The 23,429-nt window shown below is 46.0% G+C and overlaps 1 protein-coding gene across 2 annotated transcripts in view; it reads left to right on the top strand.

Moving 5' to 3' along the window:
• Window positions 1-6,849: 6,849 nt before the first annotated feature.
• The window catches only part of MOCS1 (molybdenum cofactor synthesis 1), a 50,686-nt gene continuing 34,106 nt past the window's right edge, over window positions 6,850-23,429 (top strand). For both annotated transcript variants that reach the window (XM_023546059.2, XM_064285559.1), the window contains exons 1-3: window positions 6,850-7,027; window positions 15,131-15,257; window positions 17,053-17,220. In XM_023546059.2, coding sequence (XP_023401827.1) covers window positions 6,905-7,027; window positions 15,131-15,257; window positions 17,053-17,220 — 418 coding nt within the window. In that variant the 5' untranslated portion in view covers window positions 6,850-6,904. The remainder of the gene's footprint in view (window positions 7,028-15,130; window positions 15,258-17,052; window positions 17,221-23,429) is intronic.

Genomic DNA, 23,429 nt, shown 5'->3' with positions numbered 1-23,429 from the left:
ATAAGAGATCTGGGAATTATGTGCTGATTCACTTCAGTTCCATAATATTCTTTAGAAAACAGATTGGGAAAACTATGTTTTTCACTTATAATTAATAGAAATTCTTTACCTAGAATTGGCTTTGAAATAAAATATAAGAGATATATATATGTATATAACTTAGTTTTTTTTTTTTAAATTTCACCCCTTTGGAATGTTATGTAAGACTATGAGAGACAGTACAGTACAGGGTTGTAGCAGGAAAAAGATGAGAGACCCAAAGGGCTACTTGAAGGGAATTTACTGAAGGAACTATTTGCAGGGGTGTGGTCAGGGTCGAGGACACCAACAGAGGAGAGTGCTTAATAGCATGGATTCTGGAGCCAGACTTCCTGACTTCAAACCCCATTTGCTACGTATCCTTGGGCTAGTTACTAAATCTCTTTGTGCCTCATCTTACATTATTATAATACAGTAAAATCCTATTTAACTGACTTTTCACAATCACCAGCCTGTGAAGTAGACATGACTGGCAGCTTTATCCCTTTGACATATGAGAAAATCAGAGAAACTAAGTAATTTGCTCAAGGTTATGCAGTGAATTCGCAGCAAGTAAGGACTGGCAGTCAGATCTTCCCACCGTCAAGGCTGTGCTCTTTCTAATCCATCACCTGCCTGGTTCACAGAGTCATGCCCCAACCTTGACTTCTCCAGGAAGGGAACCTGTCACACGGTGTTCTCGGCCTGGCCAATTCTCATGCAAGCAGGAAGGGCTCTGAGGTGCTTCCAGAAACATCAGCATTTGGTATTTCTTGTTTCATATCTCTGCCCAGATAATTATCCCAACTTGTTTTAACAGAGCAATCACATAATCCATGGAGTGCAACTTGATCTTGCTTGCAGAGAAAGCAGGACTGAGGGAGTGGATTTGGTTGTTGTAAGGGGATTAAAGGCAGTTTTCTAATTCAAAGGTAGAATTAAGAGTGGACTGCTTTTCTCCTAAATGCATGGACATTAACATGGAGTACACCAACTCTGCAGGTATGAGTAAAACAAAGTCACGTGTAATATCAACTCTGCCTCCGAGGCCCGGTAGGAAGGAAAGCAAAGTCAGAGGACATAAATTTCTGGACCTCTCTCATCTCACCCTCTGCTTCCTTGCCAGTGCTATCCATCGATGGAAACCAAAGAGAATCCTGAGGACAAGGAAGTCCAGATAACGCAGTTCATAGATTCAACCTCTTGAGGCAGAGGGCAGGGCAAAGACAGGTGGGGAATAGATCTCAGATGAGGGTGGGGCAAATGGAGAGCAAACAACTCAGAATTTCATCAACTCCAATACCAAAAAGCATCGTGTTCTTGTAACAGGGGCAGGCATATCTTCCAAGAAATAGTAACGCACAGTAGGCAATCACACACTATGTCAATTTTCTATTGCTGTGTAACAAATTACCCCAAAGTGTAGCAGTTTAAATCAAAATAAAATAAAACATTCATTATCCTACACAGTTTTTTGGGGCTAGGAACCCGGGAGGGGCTTAGCTGGGTGGCTCTGGCTCAGGGTGTTGGATGAGGTTGCATCCAGGTCAGGATGCCTCACTCACATGGCTATTGCTGGTGGCCTCAGCTCTTCGCTGGCTGTTGGCAAGAGGTTTCAGTTCCTTGGCACATGGGCCTGTCCATAGGATGGCTTGCAACATGGCAGCTGGCTTTTCCTAGAGTAAGTGATCCAAGAGAGAGCAAGAGGAAGCAACAAAGTCTTTTATTAATTACTCTCAAAAGTTTGACACCATTACTTCTGCCACATTCTATTTGTTAGAGTTCCTAAGTTCAACCCAGATTTAAGGGCAGAGAATTAGACTCCACATTTTGAAGTGAGGAGTACATAGTAATTTGTGGACCTATTTAAAACCACCACATGCTTTGAAGAGATCAGTAGGAGAAATAGTTCAGGATGATTATCACAACAGGGATGAAGGACTGGCCTGCAAAAGATCTGAGAAAACCTAGAAAGAAGGCTCTCAGAGCCCTCCCACGCACTCCCCTTCTTCCATGCACCAAGGGCCTCAGGATTTCCTAGTAAATGAGGCTGTATTGGAATCCATTCTACTTGGTAGGCCCTGTGTCTTCTTAATCATCCCAACTTCTTATTATACCTACCTTATTTCCCATTATTGCTTTTGGCTGCCTGTTTTTGGAAAGCAGGCAGTTAAGTGAAGTATTCGTGGTTTGTAATGGATGTCTTAAAGAGATTACCAAATTCTTATAAAAGGTCTCCTGGGGAGGCTCAATGGACCCAAAGGGGCCATTCTCTTTAAAACAGAATTTCATATGGGAGAAAAGGGTGGTTTCGTGACACTAGTAAGGCCCTCCTTGCCCCCAAATGATATTACAAAAACAACAAAGCACTTACTTATACATTAAAAATTATGATTCAATTCTCACCACAAAACTAAAGACACTTTTTATGATTTCTAACTGATGAGGAAACTAAAACCAGTAGAAAAGAGAGAAACTAAATGGCTGAGGTTGGCTGTGAAGGAGAGTCCCCTGGTTCCCACTGTGAGGCGCCTGCGTTGAACTTGGTGGGCCTAGGGAGGATGGCTCATGAAGCCCTCATCCTATCATCACTATCCCAGCCATTATTTTCATGGTTTGGGGAAGATAACGTTGGTGCAGAGCCATTATAAAGCACTATTAGAATGCCTCTGGGTTTTCCAGGATGAGAGAGTTTCTATTAAAGTAGCAATTCTCAAACTTTTTAGTCTCGGAAACACTTTGCATTCTTAAAAAAAAATCAAAGACCCCAAAGACCTTTGGTTTATATGGGTTACATCTATTTATTATATTAATCGATTTAATTTCTTTTTTATTGTTGTTGTTAGGTACTGTAGAGTCAATTTTTGACTCATAGCAACCTCATGTGACAGAGTAGAACTGCCCCCTAGGGTTTCCTAGGCTGTAATCTTTATGGAAGCAAATTGCCAGTACTTTCTCCCACAGAGCTGCCGGATGAGTTTGAACCACCAACCTTTTGGTAAGCAGCTGAGCGCTTAGCCATTGCACTGCCAGGGCTTCCTAATTTCTGTTTACCATATTAGAAATTAAAACTGAGAAATTTTAAAAACATTTATTAACTCACTTAAAAATAGCAGTGTCAGTAATACCTACTACATGTTAACATAATGTTTTTATGAAAATAATACATTTTCAAAAAACAGGGAGAAGTGTGGCATTGTGTTACACTTTTGCAGATCTCTTTAGTGTCTGTCTCGGTAGAAAATAGCTAGATTCTCATATCTGCTTCTGCATTCAATCTGTTGTAAAACCACACATAGTGTAGCCCATGGAAAATTCCTCTGTATACTCATAAGATGAGCAAATAATCTAAGAAACCTGTCTGTATGAAGAAGAATGGGGCATCAGGATTGGAGGAAGACTCATTAACAAACTATGACATGCAGATGATACAATCTTGCTTGCTGAAAGTGAAGAGGACTTGAAGCACTTACTGATGAAGATCAAAGACCACAGCCTTCAGTACGGATTACACCTCAACATGAAGAAAACAAAAATCCTCACAACTGGACCAATAAGCAACATCATGGAAAATGGAGAAAAGTTTGACATTGTCAAGGATTTCATTTTCCTTGGATCCACAACTAACACTCATGGAAGCAGCAGTCAAAAAATCAAATGACACATTGCATTGGGAAAATCTGCTGCAAAAGACCTCCTAGAACTGTTGAAAAGCAAAGATGTCAGCTTGAAGGCTAAGGTGCGCGTGACCCAAGCCATGGTGTTTTCAATCGCCTCATATGCATTCGAAAGCTGGAAAATGTATAAGGAAGACTGAAGAATTGACGCATTTGAATTAGGGTGTTGACAAAGAATATTGAATATACCACCGACTGCCAAAAGAACGAACAAATCTTTCTTGGAAGAAGTGCAACCAGAATGCTCCTTAGAAGCAAGGATGGTGAGACTTCATCTCACATACTTTGGACGTGTTATCAGGAAGGATCAGTTCCTGGAGAAAGACATCATGCCTGGTAAAGTAGAGGGTCAGTGAAAAGAGGAAGACCCTCAAGGAAATGGATTGATACAGTGGCTGCAACAATGGTCTCAAGCATAACAATGATAGTGAGGATGCCGCAGGACTGGGCAATGTTTACTTCTGTTGTATGCAGGGTCACTATGAGTTGGAACTGACAGGGTGGCACCTAACAACAACGACAATAGCAAAGTGTTGCTCAAGATAATTAAAAAACGGTTGCAGCCATACATTGGCCAGGAACTGCTAGAAGTTCAAGCCAGATTCATAAGAGGACATGGAACTGAGAGATATCATTGCTGATATCAGATGGATCTTGGCTGATTAAAGTGAAATCCAGACAGATATTTATTTACGTGTGTTTTGTTGAGTACACAAAGGCATTTGACTGTGTGGATGGTAATAAACTATGAATAATATTATGAAGACTAGAAATTCCAGAACACTTAATTGTGCTGCCACGGAACCTGCACACGGATCAAGAGGCAGTCACTCAAACAGAACAAGGGGATGCTGGATGGTTTAAAACTGGAAAAGGGTTGTATCTTTTCACCTAATACATACTTGGCAGCTAGTATGTTCTTGTCAGTGTTTGATTCTTTGCAATTCCAGGATGATAGGGTTTTAGATACAATTGATAACTGGTTCCAGCATAATGATTCTTAGTACGTAGGTTCATTACTAAGTGTGCATTAGCATTTCTATTTTTCAGAAACAGAAAAAGAGGCCCCTTTCTCCAACACGTACTGACTCATTAACAACCCTTTTCGAAGACTTGTTGTTAGGTCTCATGGAGTCATTTTCGAGTCATACCAACCCTATGTGACAGAGTAGAACTGCCCTTTAGAGTATGCTAGGCTGTAATTTTACAAGACCAGGTCTTTCTCCTGGGGAGCCACTGGGTGGTTCTAACCTATAACCTTTCGGTTAGCAGCTAAGCACTTAACCATTTCATCACCAAGGCTCCTATCCTCAAGGAGCCGTGTTTGTTGTTGTTGTGTGCCGTCAAGTCGGTTCCAACTTATAATGACCATATAGGACAGAGTAGAACTGCGCCATAGGGTTTCCTAGGCTGAAATCTTTAAGGAAGCAGACTGCCACATCTTTCTCCCGAGGAGCCACTGGTGGGTTCGAACCACTGATCTTTTGGTTGGCTATTATGCCACCAGGGCCTACAGCCTTTAATACGAATTACACCTGAACATAAAGAAATCTAAAATCCTCACAACTGGACCAATAAACAGTGTCATGATAAATAGAGAGATCACAATTGCTAATGTCCTTTTAGGGCACACATGGAGAAGTTCATCTTGAAAGAGGAAGGTGGCAGTTCTACAATAAGGTCTGGATTAGGATTAAGCTATTGAGACAAAGATACGCAAGTGCAGGCTGGATTCTGTTTTCTTTTAAAATGTTGATAGTTTATCACAGACATCTTTGCATTTGTTTTGATTTTTTAAAAATGTTGCAGTAATGTACTATTTATCTTGATAACCAAGTTTTTTTTTTTTTTTTTTTTGATGCCTCCTTAAATTTTGTGCTCAACCCAAGTGCCTCATTCTCCTAGGTCTAGTCTTGCCCTGCCTACAGCACTTTGTGCCAGTTCCATCATGATCTCCTTGCCAGACCAGGACAGACAGAGAAGCCTGGAGGAAAAGACCCAGGTTCTCCCCCCGAGTTTAAATTTTTGCTTTCCAAGCCCTGTGCTCAGTTGCTAACTGAAAGGTTGACAGTTTTAACCCACCCAGTGGCTTTTTGGGAGAAAGACCTGGTGATCTGCCTTGGTAAAGATTACAACCAAGACATAATATAGTTCTTAAAGTTTATGTTCTACCTCCCAGTATGGTGTATAGTGTCTGGGGTCTTAAAAGCTTACAAGTAGCCATCTAAGATGCAACTATTGGTCTTTATTCATCTGGAACAAAAGAGAAAGAAGGAAATCCAAGAATCAGAGAAGAAACTAGACCTCAGGATTGTCTATCTGAATCATTGCCTCTGCCACCTTGAGACCAGAACTAGGTGGTGCCCCACTACCACTACTGAACTTTCTGATCAGGAACAGAATAGATGAGTCTTGATAAAAAGGGAGAAAGTATGTTACAGAACTTCAAATTCTTAAAGAATCCAGACTTACTGGACTTATTGAATCCCTGAGACCGTGGCTCTGAGTTGCTCTTCAGACTTTGAATTGAAACTATCCCCTGAAGTCAACTTTAAACTGAGTAACTGTTTAGCCCAAAGAGTAAAGCTTATCACCCTTGAGTGTTGTGTTTCTTTAAAAACAAGCAAATAATCTGTGTAAGATCAAAAGAGTCAGCAACTATTTTAAAGCCTATGTGAGAAGGTTGGGGGACAAGGAGATTAAGTAAATGTAAGCGAAACAACTAGAACAGAAATAAGGAGAATGCTGACACAATGTGAAGAATGTAACCAGTGTCACTGATCATTATGGGTACCGGTTGCTGTCAGTTGATTCCCACTCCTAGCGACCCCATAGGAAACTGTGAAGTGGGAGTGGGTTTTTGCTGTGTATATTTTCACCAAAAAAATAAAATAAAATGAAGCTACAGCCAAGAAAACCCTATGTGGCCGTTTTACTCTGCCACCCTGGGTCACTATGAGTCGGAGTGGACTCCAAGACAACTAACAATAACAAAGACAAGGCTGTGTCCTTAAGCCCGCCCAGGAAAAAAAAAGGCGCAGCCAGTGGACTACATCTCCCAGAAGGCGGCGCGGCACCCCTGCCGATTGGCTGCGCGGACCCCACCCCCACGCCACCCTTGCCGGGATGACCCAGGGCCACTAGCCCCAGTATAGCGCTTACCAGAAGCCACCTGCCCCGCGGAGGCTCCCCCCAGGCCTAAAGGCTAAATGGCGGCGCGGCCTGTGTCCCGGATGCTGTGGAGAGTCCTGAGGACCAGCACCCGGAGCTGCAGCTCTGGGGCTCCGATGACGGACCCCAGTCCTGGGGAGTCCTCCCAACCTGCCCCGAAGGTGAGTCCGCCCCGCGGAAAGCCACACCTTCCCGGGAGGGGGCCGCCGGGCAAGCTGCTCCTTACTCCGAGAATCACCTCGGCCCGTTCCCGGCAGCTGTCTCTGGGAAGGACCCTTAGGTGCTTAATAGGGGGTGCAGTGGGGATGGACTGATGTTCTCTTGAAGCTGCTAGCTATCCCAGCGGAAGGGGCTCCCTGCCCACCCAGCCATGCAGTCCTCTTCCAGGTGTGAGTGGCTGCCAGAAATGGGGGAATAGGACTAGGACTTTGGCCCAGTGAGGTGTGTTATTAGTGTCCCCCTCAGCCCGCCCCACACTCAGCCTCTTCCTTAAACCCTTTCCTCCCTATCCCAAATGGAGGTTGTCAGTGTGTGACCAGATGTCTATGTGACACTGCTTCACAGTGTGACACTGACTAAAAGTGTCACCTCGCTGCCACCAGCTGTCAGTAGTCACCTCTGTAGACACAGGGCTCTGTGACCCACCCTTCCTTGACTCTGTTTCATCTTCATTTCTCTTGGGAGGGTTCATCCTCATTCTAGAACAGAGCAGAGCAAGACCTGGGCGCTTCCAGGTTCAGGATTCCGGGATCTCTTTAGAGCCCTTGACGAGCCCCCCTGAATTTTGCATGTAATAACAAGTTTTGAGTTTGTTGTTCTTTTGCACACATGGTCAGGAGAATACTTTTGGAGAGAACCATCTTTTTTTATTTGGGGAAACCTGTTTTCAAGGCCTATCTAGTTTTTTTTTTTTTTTTTTCCTCATCTCCCAGGACTAGGCTTTTTATTGTTCAGTGAGGCCAAGGGCTTTTCCTAAACCAGAGTCCTTCTGGGAGCCTCAGATAAGCAGGCCCCATTGCTGGGAAATGGAGTTTTGTGTCTGTGTGTTTGTTTTCAGTATCCTTGAACTCTGAACTTCTTTGAGGGGAAAATGGAAAGTAAAGATTGTTGAGAGGTCTTTAAAGAATTCAAGAAAAAAGCCTTCCCCCCCACCCATTTATTTTGTACTTTATGAGAGGAGCCCTGTGTTAAGTGACTTCATGCATGGTCTCATTTAGTCTTCACAGTAAAACACTCCCAGAGTTTTGTTAATTGAGAACTAATAGATTCTGAGGTTTTCAAGGCTGTGACCTTGCCGAAGCAGATTACCAGGCGCCTCTGGGTAGGTCCGAACAGCCAACTCTTTCACTAGCAGTCAAGCACTGAACGCTTTGTGCCACCCAGGGACTTCTGTGATATAAGCAAGGTCTGTATTTTCAGATGGGAAAATTGAGGTTCATCAAAGTTAAGTGACTTCACTCAAGTCACAGAGCTGAAAAGTGAGGGAGCAGGAACTGAAACTCTCACCCCTCTGCTCATTTCTCCTCCACGTGGGAAAATAAGAGAGTCTATCCCTCTCCTTTCCTCTACACTGTGAGAGGAGCTATAATACAGTGGTATGAACACAGAATCGGGAGCGGAATCCCAGCTACACGCTTATTAGGTGTGTGAAGTTGAGTTAGTCTCTTCACCTCTCAGTGCCTCAGTTTTCTCATCTGTAAAATGGGAATAATGATGCCTGCTTTATAAGATAGAGCCCTGGTAGCACAGTGGTTAAGAGCTCAGCTGCTAACCAAAAGGCCAGCAGGTTGAATCCACCAACCACTCCTTGGAAACCCTATGGGGCAGTTCTACTCTATTCTATGATTGCTATGAGTTGGAATCAACTCAGGTATAGGGGTTAAAAGAGTTAATATATGTAAAGTAATTAGAACAAAGTAAGTGCTGTGTTAATAAATGTTTGTTGTAGTTGTTATTATTATCTTTGCCACCATTGGCACAAGTGGTGTCCTATTAGTCCTCTCCCACCTGGACACTCAGGGCAGCCATTCTGTTAACTATTTGATCACAGACCCCCAGTAGGGTTATCCTCAGCAGATGGGGAACTCCCTGAGTGCTGGGTGCTCCCCTGCCTTTCTGGGTATTTCCCTACAGTGCTTACACAGTAGTGGCATCAGCAGATATTTTACATCGTTTGAAACCCAGCTAGGGAGGGTGCAGGTGGAGTAGTAGACAGCACTGGACAGAGAGCCTTAGGTTTCCACTCTTACCCTGCTTGCAGTATCTTCTGGCTCCTGGCTCACTTCCCTCTTTTCATGTCTATAAAACCTAAGTTCTGGATCAGCCCATCTTTATGCACTAAGGGAAGTCTGTCTTTAATAGAATCCTCAGAGGTGAGATGAGTCCCAAGATACATACGTTTGGCAGAGCCATAGAGCTCGCCTGTTTGCAGGAGCAGGGGTGGGGCATCCCCCACTTTCCTCCCTGCAGGTCCCTCTTCCCATGCTCTCCACTGGGCTCTGGTGGGCTTATTTGGGATGGGAGATGTCTGGAGAGGCAGAAGGGAAAGCCACTGGGTGTTAACCTGTTTGGGTGTTAGGATGTGAGTGTGTGATGAAGAGGTGAGGTGTGGAGTGGGAGCTGGCTGTTGGGACAGTGGGAAGGGGGCCTTGGGCTAGTCCAAGGAGAAGCTGAGCAGCTTTTATAGGTGGAAAGGGGAGGTGGGTAGGGGAGGTGGGTAAGGGAGATACAGCCACCTGGTGTCTGGATTGGGGTGACCTGGACAATCTAGAGGGTCTATCCCAGCCAGGGTGCATAGTGTCCCTCTTTCTTCCTGTCAGATTCCATGCAGGCTTTGTCGGGGCAGCAAGACCTCTGGAACTGGCCTGAGGCCCAGGGCCTGCAGGGGCAGGGGAGAAGGCAAAGGCACCCAGGAGCTCAGGGGTCAGAAGGAATGAACATTGGAGTGGGGGCTTGTAGGAAGGTAACTAGTGTGATAGAAGGCAGGAGAAGTACAGCCAGGGCCTGGCGTGGGAGTGACATGTGGAGGGAAAGGAGATTTGTCAGGGGGCCATCTTGACTTCTAGTCTGCACAAAAAAAAAAAAAAAAAACCATTACCGTCAAGTCAATTCCGACTCATAGTGACCCTATAGGACAGAGTAGAACTGCCCCACAGAATTTTTAAGGAGCGCCTGGTGGATTCAAACTGCTGACCTTCTGCTACTATGCCACCAGGGTTTCCTCTAGTCTGCACAGCTCCTCACAATTTTTGTTTCAGTGAAGTGTGATTCTCTTTGCCAGGAGCCACATAGGGTTGGAGTGTCAGAGAGGGGAGGAGAACCACGCCTGGGGCTAGGTACTTGGCTGTGTCCAGTCATTTAATAGAGATTAATGTTATTTGAGGGGCCCTTGGTATGCATCATTCCAATATAACAGGTAATTTAGGGCACTGATACTGGAGTTTGGAATGTGCACTTTCTCCTGGCTAACTCTGCTGCTCTGTCTTGACTCTAGAGCTGTTTGGGGCTGGCCTTTCCCAATCAAATCAAATGCCCAAGGTTAGTGACTATTATGGGAAGATCCTTTGAGGGTGGGGTCCCTCCCTTAACTAACTTCCTTGTACCACCCTACTCAAACCGGGTTGGGTAGAAGAGAGAATTTTTTTTCACGTTGCCCTTGAGTCAACTTGGACTCATGGGGCACCCATGTGTGTCAGAGTAAAACTGTGCCCGATAGGGTTTTCAATGGCTGATTTTTTCAAAAGTAGATCACCAAGACTTTCTTCCAAGGTGCCACTGGATGGACTCAAACCTCCAACCTTTTTAGCAGCCAAGTGCATTACCCGTTTGTGCCACCCAGGAACTCCAGACAAAAGAGAACCAGCAACATATGGCAACCACTAACTAGTGCCTGATTACTAGAAGTAGCGCTCATGGTCATGGGGGTGCTCAGACCCCAGTTGTCCTGCTTAGGGTGGTGCGACAGCAGGTCTGAAGCCCTTGGCCTTGGGCCATCTGCCATTGAGTAGTGTCGGAAGGCCAGGATCTTTCAGGCCTGGGGACGCTGACAGAGTAGGAAACTGGTCATAGCCCACACATCTAGTGCTCCTCAATGAATATGTGTCTAATGAATGAATATATGTATCTAAGAATTAAGAAAATTTGCAGTGACCACTCATTAAATACCTGCTATGTGGCAAGAACTATATTCTCACATCCAGTCCTCCAATTGGGTGTGATTATCCCCATTTTATAGATGAGGAAACTGAGGCATAGAGAGTTTAGGCAACTTGCTCATACAGACTAACAGTAACAGAGTCAGGCTTTTCCAAAGTCTGTGCTTATAACTGCAACAGCTACCCCCTGGATTAAAGTAGTGCCTGATGCTAATTCCACTAGGCGTGTGGCTCTCAGCCCTGACACCAGGGCTCCAGTAGAAAGCTGAGGCACTTAAAAAAAAAAAAAAAAAAAACAGAGCCCAGGCCCTATTCCAGAGCGATTGAGGTGGGCCCTCACATGAATACTTCTAAAATTCTTCAGGTGATTTGAATGTGTAGCTAGAGTTGAGAACGACTGTTCTAGGTTTAAGTTTTGACAGCGGAAAGCAGCCGGGAAATGAATGATCACCACCATGCCACTCGGCTTTGCACACCTCGCCTTTCCCTTTGGATTGGGGATAGACCTATTTGTTCACTTGACACAATGGTTCAACACTTTCTACCAACATAATGTACTAGCCGCTGGAGATATCGAGCTAGGCAGAAAGGCCTTGCACACAGATGGGCAAAGGAACAGCCTAGGGTATTGGGGTCCTACTGCTTCCAACACACCCCACCCCACCCCTTCCTGAGTGAGGGAGGTCGCTGTCTGTTCCGCCTGTTAACACCTGCTGGATCCTGGACTCCTTTGACTGGTACTGAGATTTTTTTTCTTCCAGGGGATTTAAAAGGAGCCCAGGTGGCACAAACAGTCATGTGCTCGGCTGCTAACTGGAAGGTTGGCAGTTCGAACCCACCCATTGTCTGTGCAGGAGAAAGACCTATGATCTGCTTCTGTAAAGATTACAGCCTAGAAGACCCTATGGGGCAGTTCTACGCTGTCACACAGGGTCACTATGAGTTGAAATCAACTCGTAACAATAAGGGATTTAAGGGAAAGGAAAAAAAATTGGAAGAATGAAAGTAGGACACCCAGTGTTAGAGAGGACAAGGAGTGGGAGGGCGGTAGGGGATGAAGTTTGTTAATCTCCAAGTAGTGAGTTTGTGTGTCTCTCCAGCAGGGTGAGGGTGTGGGTATGTAGGAGCCTGGGTTGGGCACCAGGGGTACAGAGTCTGAATGAATCTAGATAAGGTCACTTGAGGTGTCGAAGTGAAATCTGACCGGCCCCTCCCTCGGGTAGAACTAGCGTGCCTAACGCCATTCTCCATTCTTGATTGCCTCATCACACTGTGTGCCCTCTGCTTTCTGCTGACTCATGCTCCTTGGTCTTCTCACCGCTCCAAATTCCTAGATTTTTTTGAGGTCCTCCCTCACCCAGCCACCCCCAATCTGTTAAGATTGGTGGGGGCGGGGTAGTCATCTTGGTAAATGAGGAGGTGGGGTCTGGGCTAACAAATGACTGAGCTGTTGGTGAAGAGGGTGCATCTGCGTCCTGAATCCAAATTCCCTGGTATCTTATCTCCCGGTCTCTGGTTGGCGCTGGGATTCTTCATTGTGGAGCTCCGCCTGCCCCACCCCTGTGCTACTGGTAGAAAAGCCAAGGGGTGAGCTTGTGTTCATAGTGAGTCCGTAGGGAGGAAGTGGCTGCTGGATCCAAGCATGCTGCAGTTCAGAGAAGTGGCTGCTGCTCATTTGTCATGGAGCCGTGAGCAGGGTTTCTTGGCAGCCTTGGGAAACTGGTTTTGGGGTGGGTAGAGTGAGGTAAGTTTTATGGACCCAGGAAAATCATGGAAGCAGTTTTTGGTTCTCCCCACTCCCCCACCCTCTCTCATATTCCTCTGTCTTCTGTGTGGATCAATGGCTGTCACCCCTGGTGCACATTAGAATCACCTGGGGAGATGAAAAAACAAACAAAACCCCACCAGTGCCTAGACTCCAGCCCCAGAGATTCCCAATTCAGTTGGTCTCCAGTGGAATTTTTTTCCTTAAGCTCCCTGATGGTTCTGACATCAGCTAAGTCTGAAGAGGTCACCACTGCCTCCTAGAGTATAGGTGTTGTTACCCTGGACCTCAGGATAACTTGAAGCCTTCTGCTCTCCTAGGTTACCCACCAGCTTCCCGTCCCCCTCCACTCCCTTACTCACAGACATCCTTTGCCCATTGGAAAAAGAGGCTGCTGTCAAGTCAATGGACTCATGACTACCTGTGTGTGTCAGGGTAGAGTTGTGCTCCACGGGGTTTTCAGTGGCTGATTTTTCAGATGTAGATTGCCAGGCCTTTCTTCTGAGGCATCTTGGAGTAGACGCGAACCTTCAGTCTTTCGGTTAGAAGCTGAATGTGTTACCCATTTGTACAACCCAGGGACTACTTCTTAGCCCATACTATGTTCTTATTTTATAACTGGGAAAACAAGCCTGAAGAAGTTAAGGAATTTTCCCAGTATGTCTGGCTATACTAGGCCCAGAAACCAGGGGTTCCTGCCCCTAATCCAGAGTCCTGTTCATAGGTAGACCTCATGGAAGACCACTGGAGTCATGATTTCTTTGTTCTAAGAATCCTAGAGAAGTGATTTCTCCCCACCCCATCATCTTTCTGCATACCTTCTTGGACTCTCCTTGTGTGATTAGGGGAAGGAATTTAGAATTTGGAATTAGAAGACCTGGATTTGAATCTTGGTTCTGCCTAGGGTGTTCTTGGACCCCATCCAAGCCTTAGTTATAATAATCGCCTTATGGGTGGGTGTGGGAATTGAAGGAGAGAACTTTCTTGGGAAACTGTGAGATGCTTTGCAAAGTGTGCTTCCTTGGAGCAGTTATCTCATCAACATCTGTCGGGTTGTGCTCTCTAGGGAGAGGGAGATCCGATGTGGGAAAGGGTGAGATTGGCGGTCTCCTTTCTCTCCTTGGGACAAGTTTGGGCCTTGCTTGGTGCCTCTAGCTATCTCTTCCCCTTAAGGCCCCAGACAATGGGTATGTAATCCTTCCTTCTGGCACAGGACAGGATGAAGAATAAAGGTTGAAAAGCAATTGACTACTAGGTAATGCTAGACAAAAGGTTGGCAGTTTGAACCCACCCAGAGGCACCTAGGAAGACAGGCCAGGCAATCTGCTTCTGAAAAGTCACAACCTTGAAAACCGTATGGAGCAGTTCTGCCCCTGCACACATCGGGTAGCCTTGAGTTGAAATCAACAGCAATGTTTTTGCGGGTGGTCATCCTGGCCCTCTACTTCTCCCTTGCTTGGGGCTGGGCTGTTGCCTCCTTCCTCCTGTGGGTCTCCCTGATTGTGCTGTCCTTGTCCCAAAACCCTTCTCAACGAGGGGAGCCCACTCTACAAGCACCATCCTTCCCAGGTGGGGGCAGCCCCAGCGGTTCCTGATGGCTTGACCTGATTTTTTCCTCAGGGGAGAGGGGATGCCCCAGCCAGCAGGGGTGTAGCTATGGGAAAGGCAGCTTGCGTGACACCCCAAACTCACAGTTAGCAATTTGGCTTTGAGCTCCTTCTGTCCCTTGTTATAAGGGAAGGCACATGGGGAGGCCTAGGTTGGAGAGTGGCTCACCATTTCCCAGGCAGAGGCAGCAGTACGGTCTGAGCCAAAGTCCTCTTACAGTCGCCTACTCCATCCCTTCTCCTTTCTGGCCAAGCTCCCGCCAGCTCCTGACAACCAAGCCAAGCTCCCACCTCAGTTTGGCATGATGCTGAGGTGGCACATTCCCTCCCAGTGACCCTGTTCAAGAGAGATTGGAAATGTTTGTTCCTGGACAGGCTTCCTGGAGGGAGGTGGAGGTGGTAAGATGGCAGCAGGGAAGAAGACGGGCCTGGGTTGGGTATAATGCCTTACCTGTCTGCTGTCCCTGCCACCCACCATGCTGCCCAGCTGGCAACACACCGCATGCCCTAGTCTCAAGTCTCTTTCCCAATCTTGTGAATGAGAAGGAGAATCCTTGCACCCTCAGGACAGTGGGGTCTGAATGTGTGAAAATGTTAGCAGTGCTGTAGGCAAGTCATAGATGAGGGAGGGACGGTAGACCTAAGGTTGGCTGACTTGGCCCCAGGTGGGTTCTCCTGGCTCCTCCCCCCAGGCTGGGAGCAGGGGCCCACGCTGTCCTCTCTGTCTTGTCCCCCCAGGAGCTGTCCAGGCGGAGGCAGTTCCTGAGGGAGCACGCCGCCCCCTTTTCCGCCTTCCTCACCGACAGCTTCGGCCGCCAGCACAGCTACTTGCGAATCTCCCTCACGGAAAAGTGCAACCTCAGATGTGAGTCACCTGCTTCAGCCCCTCTGGGCTCCTGTAATCCTGTGTTTGGGACTGCTGAGCCTCCACTGAAGCAGCTTCTGGAATCGCCCCATGCCCAGGAGTCCTCAGCTCTCCTGATGCCTGGTTCTGACTTTTCCACCCACTCCCCCGGCCTCTCAGGCCAGGCAGGGTTCAGGGTTGAGATAGGGATCAATGTTGAGTTTTACAATTCTGAAAGGTGGATTCCACTTGGGGTTAGGTTTGAAAACAGAATGGCTTTTGGGTTTCGGCTCGGAGTTGGGTCTTGGCTCTCTCTCTCTGTTTAGGGTTCTTTTCTCCCCTTTCTTGTGCTGTTTCTCTGCAGTTCTCAAAGTTCAGGATGTGGGGGGTGGGCACTATAAACATGTGAAATACACAACAGTGCCCGTGGCCAACCCTGCCTGCTATGCCAGTTGGCTGGGACCAGTACTGATATGAAGAATACCCATTTCATAATCTCAGGGGAGCTCTCTAGGGGCTGTATCCATTGCTGGGGGTACTCCTAAAGTTTTGATCTTCCTTCCTGTCTTTGTGTCTGTCTTTCTGCCTTTCTCTTTCTTTTTTCACTGTGGCTTACAATAAGAAATTAATTAACCTCATAGCCCAATAAATGCATGTATATGTGTGTATGTGTGTAAGTAATAAATGTTTAGTCAAGTAATATTTACTTTAACTGCATGTAGTATGTTCTGACATATTTACCTATTCTGTTACTATCCTGGAAGCCCTGGTGGCGTAGTGGTTAAGTGCTACGGCTGGTAACGAAGAGGTCAGTAGTTCAAATCTGCCAGGCGTTCCTTGGAAACTCTCTGGGCAGTTCTACCCTGTTCTATAGAGTTGCTATGAGTCGGAATCAACTTGACGGCAGTGGATTTTGGTTTGGTTACTATTCTGTCTTAAAAACCAATTCCAGATCCAGCTCGGTAATTTGATTCCGTGGCCCTCAAGCCGATCTTGACCTAACCCTTGAGAAACCTGTATTACAGGATCAAGTGGTATAGTAGATGGCACCCCCCACCTGCCCCAGCTCACCTAATTTACTGCATTCTGTTACCTCACCTTGAACAAGTAGTACCTAAGTTTTCCCACCTATAAAATGGGACAGATGATGGCCTGAAATACATAGGATGGCTATGACAACACTGGTAGCTGTAGAGGAGGGCAGCTTTTACCACCAGCTGAATGAGAACTTCCCAGGCCCTTTCCCCACGTGATGCAGGTAGTATGTGCTAATATTTGTATGCCAGAATCAGATGAATGAAGAAAGATGAATGATGCTGAGGGACTCAGCATCTCGGCCTCCCGCTACCTCAGGCCAGGCTGTGCTCAGAGCCTATTTTATCCTCTTTAACCCATGTCCTCAGCTCCCCCACTGAGGGATATTAAGGCCAAATGAACAGACCGAAAAAAAAAAAAAAAAACCATTGCCATTGTGTCTATTCCAACTCACGGTAACCCTATAGGACAGAGTAGAACTGCCCTATAGAGTTTCCAAGGAGTGGCTGGTGGATTTGAACTGCCAACCTTTTGTTTAGCAGCCATAGCTCTTAACCCCTGTGCCACTAGGGCAGATGAGAAAAATGAGCCCCAGGTGGAATCTGGCCTAGGGCTAATCACCACCCTGCTTTGACCCCCAGATTTGGGGAGGTCTCTTCTCTTTGTCTATATGGGGCTCAGGAAGAGCTTTCTGCCTTGTGGGGGAGTTGGGGAGTGAGGACATCACAGGCCTGACTGCTGTGCCCATTACCCACCTCCACGACCCTTCCCATGCCCCCAGGTCAATACTGCATGCCCGAGGAGGGGGTCCCCCTGACCCCCAAGGCTGACCTGCTGACCACTGAAGAGGTCCTGGCTCTTGCACGGCTCTTCGTGAAAGAAGGCGTGGACAAGATCCGGCTTACGGGTGGGGAGCCGCTCATCCGGCCTGACGTTGTGGACATCGTGGGTAAGTTTTGACGAAAGTTATCACCTCTTCTCCCCACTCCTATTTCACGCAGTTGGATGTGATGGTGTTGGGGATGAATCCAGGTTTGCTGGTCATTGGAGACTTCTCAGAACCTTCACTGAGGGTTGTCTGGAGGACTGCAGCTGCCATCTGCAAAGCCACTTGGCAGTCCGAGTAGTGCCCTTATCACCTCCACTGGTGCCATGCACTGTCATCTACCCTGGGATGCCCAAAATTGCCTCCTAGCTGGTCTCCCTGTACCCTCCTTTCCTCTCTAGAGCTTTTTGTCTCCATGCAGCAGCTAGAGTGACCCTATTAAAAATATAAGTCAGAGCAGATCACAACAATATTGATACCTGAAGCCAACATTCATTTACAGCTTACTGTGTCCCTTATCTAGCAGACCTGGTAATGCAGTGGCTAAAGTGATCGGCTACTAACCAAAAGGTTGGCTGTTCGAAACCACCAGTGGCTCCACGGAAGAAAGATGTGGCAGTCTGCTTCCAAAGGGGATTACAGCCTTGGAAACCTTATGGGGTGGCTGTGAGTTGGAATCGACTCAGTGGTGGTGGGTGGGGTATCCCTTGTACATGTTAGCTTCTTTAATCCTATGACAACCCTCTGAGACAAGTACAGTTGTTTTTTCCCATTTTGATGAAAAAATCAGGGAGGTTCAATAACTTGTGCAAAGTCACAAAGCTAGTAAGTGTTAGAGCCCAGTGACTTGCCATCACATTTAGACCAAAGTTCCCCCAAGGCCTGGAGGCCCACATGATCTGGCACCTGCTGACCTCTATGACCTCTTGCCTGCCACTCTACCTTACTGCCTCCTCTCTGGTCACACCACAGGGCCTTTGCACTTGCTGTTCCCATTGCCTGGAGCACAGAGTTCATTGCTTGACCTCATTCAGGTCTCTGTTCAGGTGCTGTCTCCTCAGCGAAGCCCTCCTTGACCACTCCATCTAAAGCACATTCCTATATACACGCTCCAGCCACTTTCTAGCCCAGGAGTTGACAAACTACAGCCCGCAGGCCAAATCTGGCCCACCATATGCTTTTGTATAGCCCGTGCTAAAAATGGTTTTTATGTTTTTAAATAGCTTAAAAAAAGTCAAAAGAAGAATAACATTTTGTGGCATGTAAAAATTATATGAAATTCTAATTTCAGTGTCCATAAATAAAGTTTTATTGGAACACAGCCACGCCCCTTTGCTTACAGATTGTCTATGGCTGCGTTTGTGCTACAAAGGCAGAACTGAGTAATTGCAACAGAGACCCTATGGCTGGCAAAGCAGAAAATATTTACTCTCTGGCCTTTTGCAGAAAAGGTGTACTGACCCCTGCTCTATCTTCTCATCCCGCCTTACTTTTCTTCATCGGGTTTATCTCATTCTGACATGATGTTACTTAGTTATGTGTTTGCTTTTTATTGTCTGTGTCCTCCAATATCTAGCATGGAAGCTTTCAGGGAGAGCTGCTGTGGGTTTTATTCACAGCTGTGTTTCCAGCACTCAGAACCATGCCTGACACATAGTGGGTGCTCGCTGGAATTTGTTGAATGAATGAACAGTGGTTCAAAGTTTGGTTCTCAAGCAGTAAATACCTGTATTGAATCTTGAGCTGTGCCTCTTATAGCAGTGTACCTTGGGCAATTTTTAAATTCTCTTCTAAGCCACTAGACAATAATAGTACCTACCCAAAGTGGTTTTTTTTTGTTTGTTTTTTTTTTAATAAGGTCAAGGAAACCCTGGTGGTGTACTGTTAAGAGCCGTGGCTGCTAATCAAAAGGTTGGCAGTTCAAATCCACCAGGCACTCCTTGAAAACTGTATGAGGCAGTTCTACTCTGTCCTGTAGGGTCGCTATGAGGTGGAATTGACTGCATGGCAACGGGTTGGGTTTAATATGGTCAACAGGAGGAAGAAATGAGAATGAAATGCCCAGCGCATGGCAAGTGCTCTGTAAGGGGTAGCTCTACAGATCCTTCCGCCATGTGCTTCTTCTGAGCCTCAGGTCAGGCAGAGAGACCTTTGCTCACAGATGATAAAATCAGAGGAAAATAAAGTTCTCTGTTCTTCATTGCTGCCCTCCCCACCTGAGCTGCTTCGAGTGGCTTTTCCCCACACTCAGCTTTCTGCTTCTTTCATTCATTTTCTTGAGTGCTTTCCATGTGCCTGACACTGTGCGGGGGGATACGCAGATGAATGAGCTGCAGGAGCCCAGGGCCCCCTGACAGCCCTCTCCTCTCAACTTCCCCATGGCCAACCCCTTCCAGCCCCCACTCGTCACCTGACCTGAAATCGTGCCTTCATTCCTGTGCTACATGGGCTGCCCAGGGGAGCTGACTCCCTTGTTCCAGGTGGTTCCTCAGAGCTGAAAGGTAGGCTGGGTTTCAGGAAGTTCTGAAACTCATGAACCTGGCTGGATGCTAGGCCCAGCCTCCTCAGTCAGGCCAGTTCTTCTCTGGGCCACCCTCTGGCACGGGTCCCTCCTTAAGTGAGCTCTGTGACAAGGCTGGCTTGTGGGAGAACAGAGGGGACAGGGATCCCTCACTGGCCAGACAGACACGGGATGACTGAGCAGAGATGTGAGGACTCAGAGCCTCCACGGGAAGCCCTAGATTTGCACGGCGAGAAGGATGGGAGCCCTCTTTCTGGTCTTCCACCCCCTGACCCCAGGAACTTATGCTGGTTTCTTCTCCACTCTGGGCCTCACCTTCCTCATCTGTGGAACAGCCACGTAAGGGCCTTTTCTGTTGTGATATTCCATGATTATCTATCAGACTAATAGCATGGGTGGGGCAAGGACTGATCACCACTAGGTACTGGGTAGGCCATGGACACAGCACAGTAGCCAGCTTCTGAGGACTTACTTCTGCCACCCAGCTGTGGGTGTGGGCTGATGGGGGAAAGATTACACCATTCCTCCTTTCCCAGCACACTAAAAAGAATGGCGGCTGCAATGCCTTGAATTCTAGTGATGCAGTGCTTACTGACACCTTGATCTGTCAGGCTCACTCCTTTGATCTTCTGCAGAGGTACTTCTTCAGAGCAAAACAGTCCTGAACAGCAGGGCAAGAGGGTGCTAGTGTGTGTGTGGGGGGGGGGGGTGCTGGAGTGAAGGGTGGGGGCAGAAGTTAGAGCTAGGATGTTTACAAACGCTTCCAAGTTCCCCTACCCCATCCAGAGTGCAGAGTGAAGGGAAAGGATTGCTCTGTTCACTTGGGGTCCTTGCCTGAAGCTCTGTCAGTCTTGGTTTGGTGCCACAGAACTCCCTGTGGGAAGGACTCAAGCTCTGCCTGACTTTCTCTTTCTGCACTTATGTGTGATTCCCTCCACCAACCCTTTGCCTCTCCAGCACTTCTCCATCTGTTCCCTCTCTGTTTCTGTGCTGAGTTAACCCAGGACAGTAGCTAAGTTCTCTCCAGGACTAATAGTCCCACAGGGCATCCCCTCCTCTAAGGTGACTTCATTGGGCTCTTAATTTTCTCCCGACTTTCCTTTGGCCCTAGGCTTGCTATTGAGTTCCCAAGGTTGCTAGTATGAGCACTGTACTATGCATTGTTGGGTCCTTTAATCCTGCCCACACCTTTGTAAGTAGTCCTTTCACTAAAGTCTCTTTATTTTAAGCCTCTGGGGTGATTTCTGTTCTATTCTAGATCTTGACAGTGTCATATTTTAAGCTACATCTTCTGATTTTTTGTTGCTGGTATATTCATCTTCTACTCAGCCTGGCTGCTAACTCTCCTATGAATTCTATGTAATACGTCTGTTTAAATCCAAAAACCAAACCAAACCCGTTGCCGTTGAGTCGATTCTGACTCATAGCGACCCTATAGGACAGAGTAAAACTGCCCCACGTGGTTTCCAAGGAGCACCTGGTGGATTCAAACAGCTGACCTTTTGGTTAGCAGCTGTAGCTCTAAACCACTACGCCATGCCATATCATCTACAACCAAAGACTATTTTTTTTCCTGTCTATTTGCCTTTAATTTCCTTTTCTTGCTTTATTACAAGATCTAGGGCCTCAAGTACAATGTTCAGTTGTAGTAGTAAGAGGAGACTGCTCCTAAAGTTTCCCCATTTAGAATGATGCTTGTAAGTTTTTTCACAAATAAATTTTGTCAGGTTAATGGAATTATCTATCTAGTTTACTAAAGTGTTTTCTTCCTTTAATTGCATGCCTTTTTCTACATATGTTAGGATGATCTATGAGTTTTTTTCTTTATTCTGTTATTCTGAATAACATTTATTGATTTTCTAATATATAAGTACAGCCTGGCCATGACATATTGTGTTTCTATCTGCTATTGGATTCAGTTTGCTAATATTTTATTTCGATTTTTGCATCAATATTCATGAGTGAAATATGCCTGTAATTTTTCCATTCTCATGTCTGCTTTAACTGGTTTAGGGGTCAAGTCTCAAAGAACAAATCAGGAAGGATTATCTCTTATTCTATTCTCTGCAAGAGTTTGTGTAAATCTGTAATCATTACTTCTTTGAAAATTTGGTAGATCTCATTTGTAAAACTGTTCCTGGTCTTTTCTTTGCAGGGAGATTTTTAACTGCTGCTTTAATTTCCTTAATAGTAATTACACTATTCAAGTCCTCTACTTCATTCAGAGTCAGTTTGATGAGTTGTTTTCTTTGGAGAAATTTTTCATTGTTTCTGACTTCAGACTTATCGGCATGAAGTGTCGATAACATTTCTTAGTTTTATTTTTTCAGTTATAACATTGTCACTTCTATATGTTTGTCCTTTTTTGAAATTTTATTGTGCTTTAGGTGAAGTTTACAGCACAAATTAGTTTCTCATTCAAAAATTTATACGCAGTTTGTTTTGTGACATTGACTGCAATCCCTGCAGTGTTTCAGCACTCTCCCCCTTTCCCTTTCCACCCAGGGTTCCCCATTCTTATTCCTCCAGTTTTCCTATATCTTCCTTCCTTCTGGTCTTTGCCTTTGGGCAGGTGTTGTCAATTTGTTCTCCTATACTTGTTTGAACTAAGAAGCACGTTCCTCACATGTGTTATTTTTTGTTTTGTATTTTTGGATGAAAGGTGGATTTTGGGAGTGGCTTCAATTCTTAGTTAGCAGGGTGTCTGGGGCCATAGTCTTGGGGGTTCTTCCAGTCTCTGTCAGACCAGTAAGTCTGGTCTTTGTGAATTTGAATTTTGTTCTACATTTTTTTCCTCCTCTATCCGAGACCCTCTATTGTGATCCCTGTCAGAGCAGTCGGTGGTAGTGGCCAGGCACCATCTGGTTGTGCTGGACTCAGTCTGGTGGAGGCTGTGGATCATGTGGTCCATAAGTCCTTTGGATGAATATTTTCCTTGTGTCTTTGGCTTTCTTCTTTCTCCTTTGCTCCAGACAGGATGGGACCAATAGATGTATCTCAGATGCCTGCTTGCAAGCTTTTAAGACCCCAAATGTTCTACATCCTACTTTGGTGAAAATGTTCTACATCCTACTTTGGTGATCTACTCACCAAAGTAGGATGTAGAACATTTTCTTTATGAGCTGTGTTATGCCAGTTGAACTACATGTCCCCAAGACTATGGTCCACAGCCCTCAGCCCCAGTAACTAGTCCCTCAAAGTGTTTGGATGTGTCTAAGAAACTTCTTTGACTTTGCCTTGGTCAACTTGTGCTTACTTCCCTTATATTGTGTGTTGTCTTCCCCTTCACTGAGGTTGACGCTTGTCTATCTAGTGATTCCCCCTCCCTGTTCCTCCACTCCCTTGTAGCCATCAAAGATTTTTTTTCTGCATGTAAACTTTTTCTTGGGTTTTTATAATAGTTTCGTGCAATCCTTGTCCTTTTGTGATTGCCTTATTTTACTCAGTGTAATGCCCTCCAGATTAATTCGTGTTCTGAGATGCTTTGCAGATTCATCATTGTTCTTTATCGTTGTGTACTGTTCCATTGTGTTATGGCACATAATTTGTTTATCCATTCGTCTGTTGATGGGCACTAGGTTGTTTCCACCTTTTGGCTATTATGAATAATGCTGCAATGAACATGGGTATGCAGATGTCTATTTGTGTGACGTCTCTTTTTTCTCTAGCATATATTCCTAGTAGTGGGATTGTTGGAGCATATGGTATTTCTATTTCTAGCTTTTTAAGGAGACACCACGTTATAGATTGAACTGTGTTCCCCCAAAAAATGTATGTCAACTTGGCTAGGCTATGATTCCCAGTATTGTGT

The sequence above is a fragment of the Loxodonta africana genome, chromosome 1, assembly GCF_030014295.1.
Source record: "Loxodonta africana isolate mLoxAfr1 chromosome 1, mLoxAfr1.hap2, whole genome shotgun sequence".
Taxonomy (NCBI): domain Eukaryota; kingdom Metazoa; phylum Chordata; class Mammalia; order Proboscidea; family Elephantidae; genus Loxodonta; species Loxodonta africana.
Note: the sequence above shows the minus strand (reverse complement) of the source record. Positions and strands in the feature narration are given on the sequence as shown.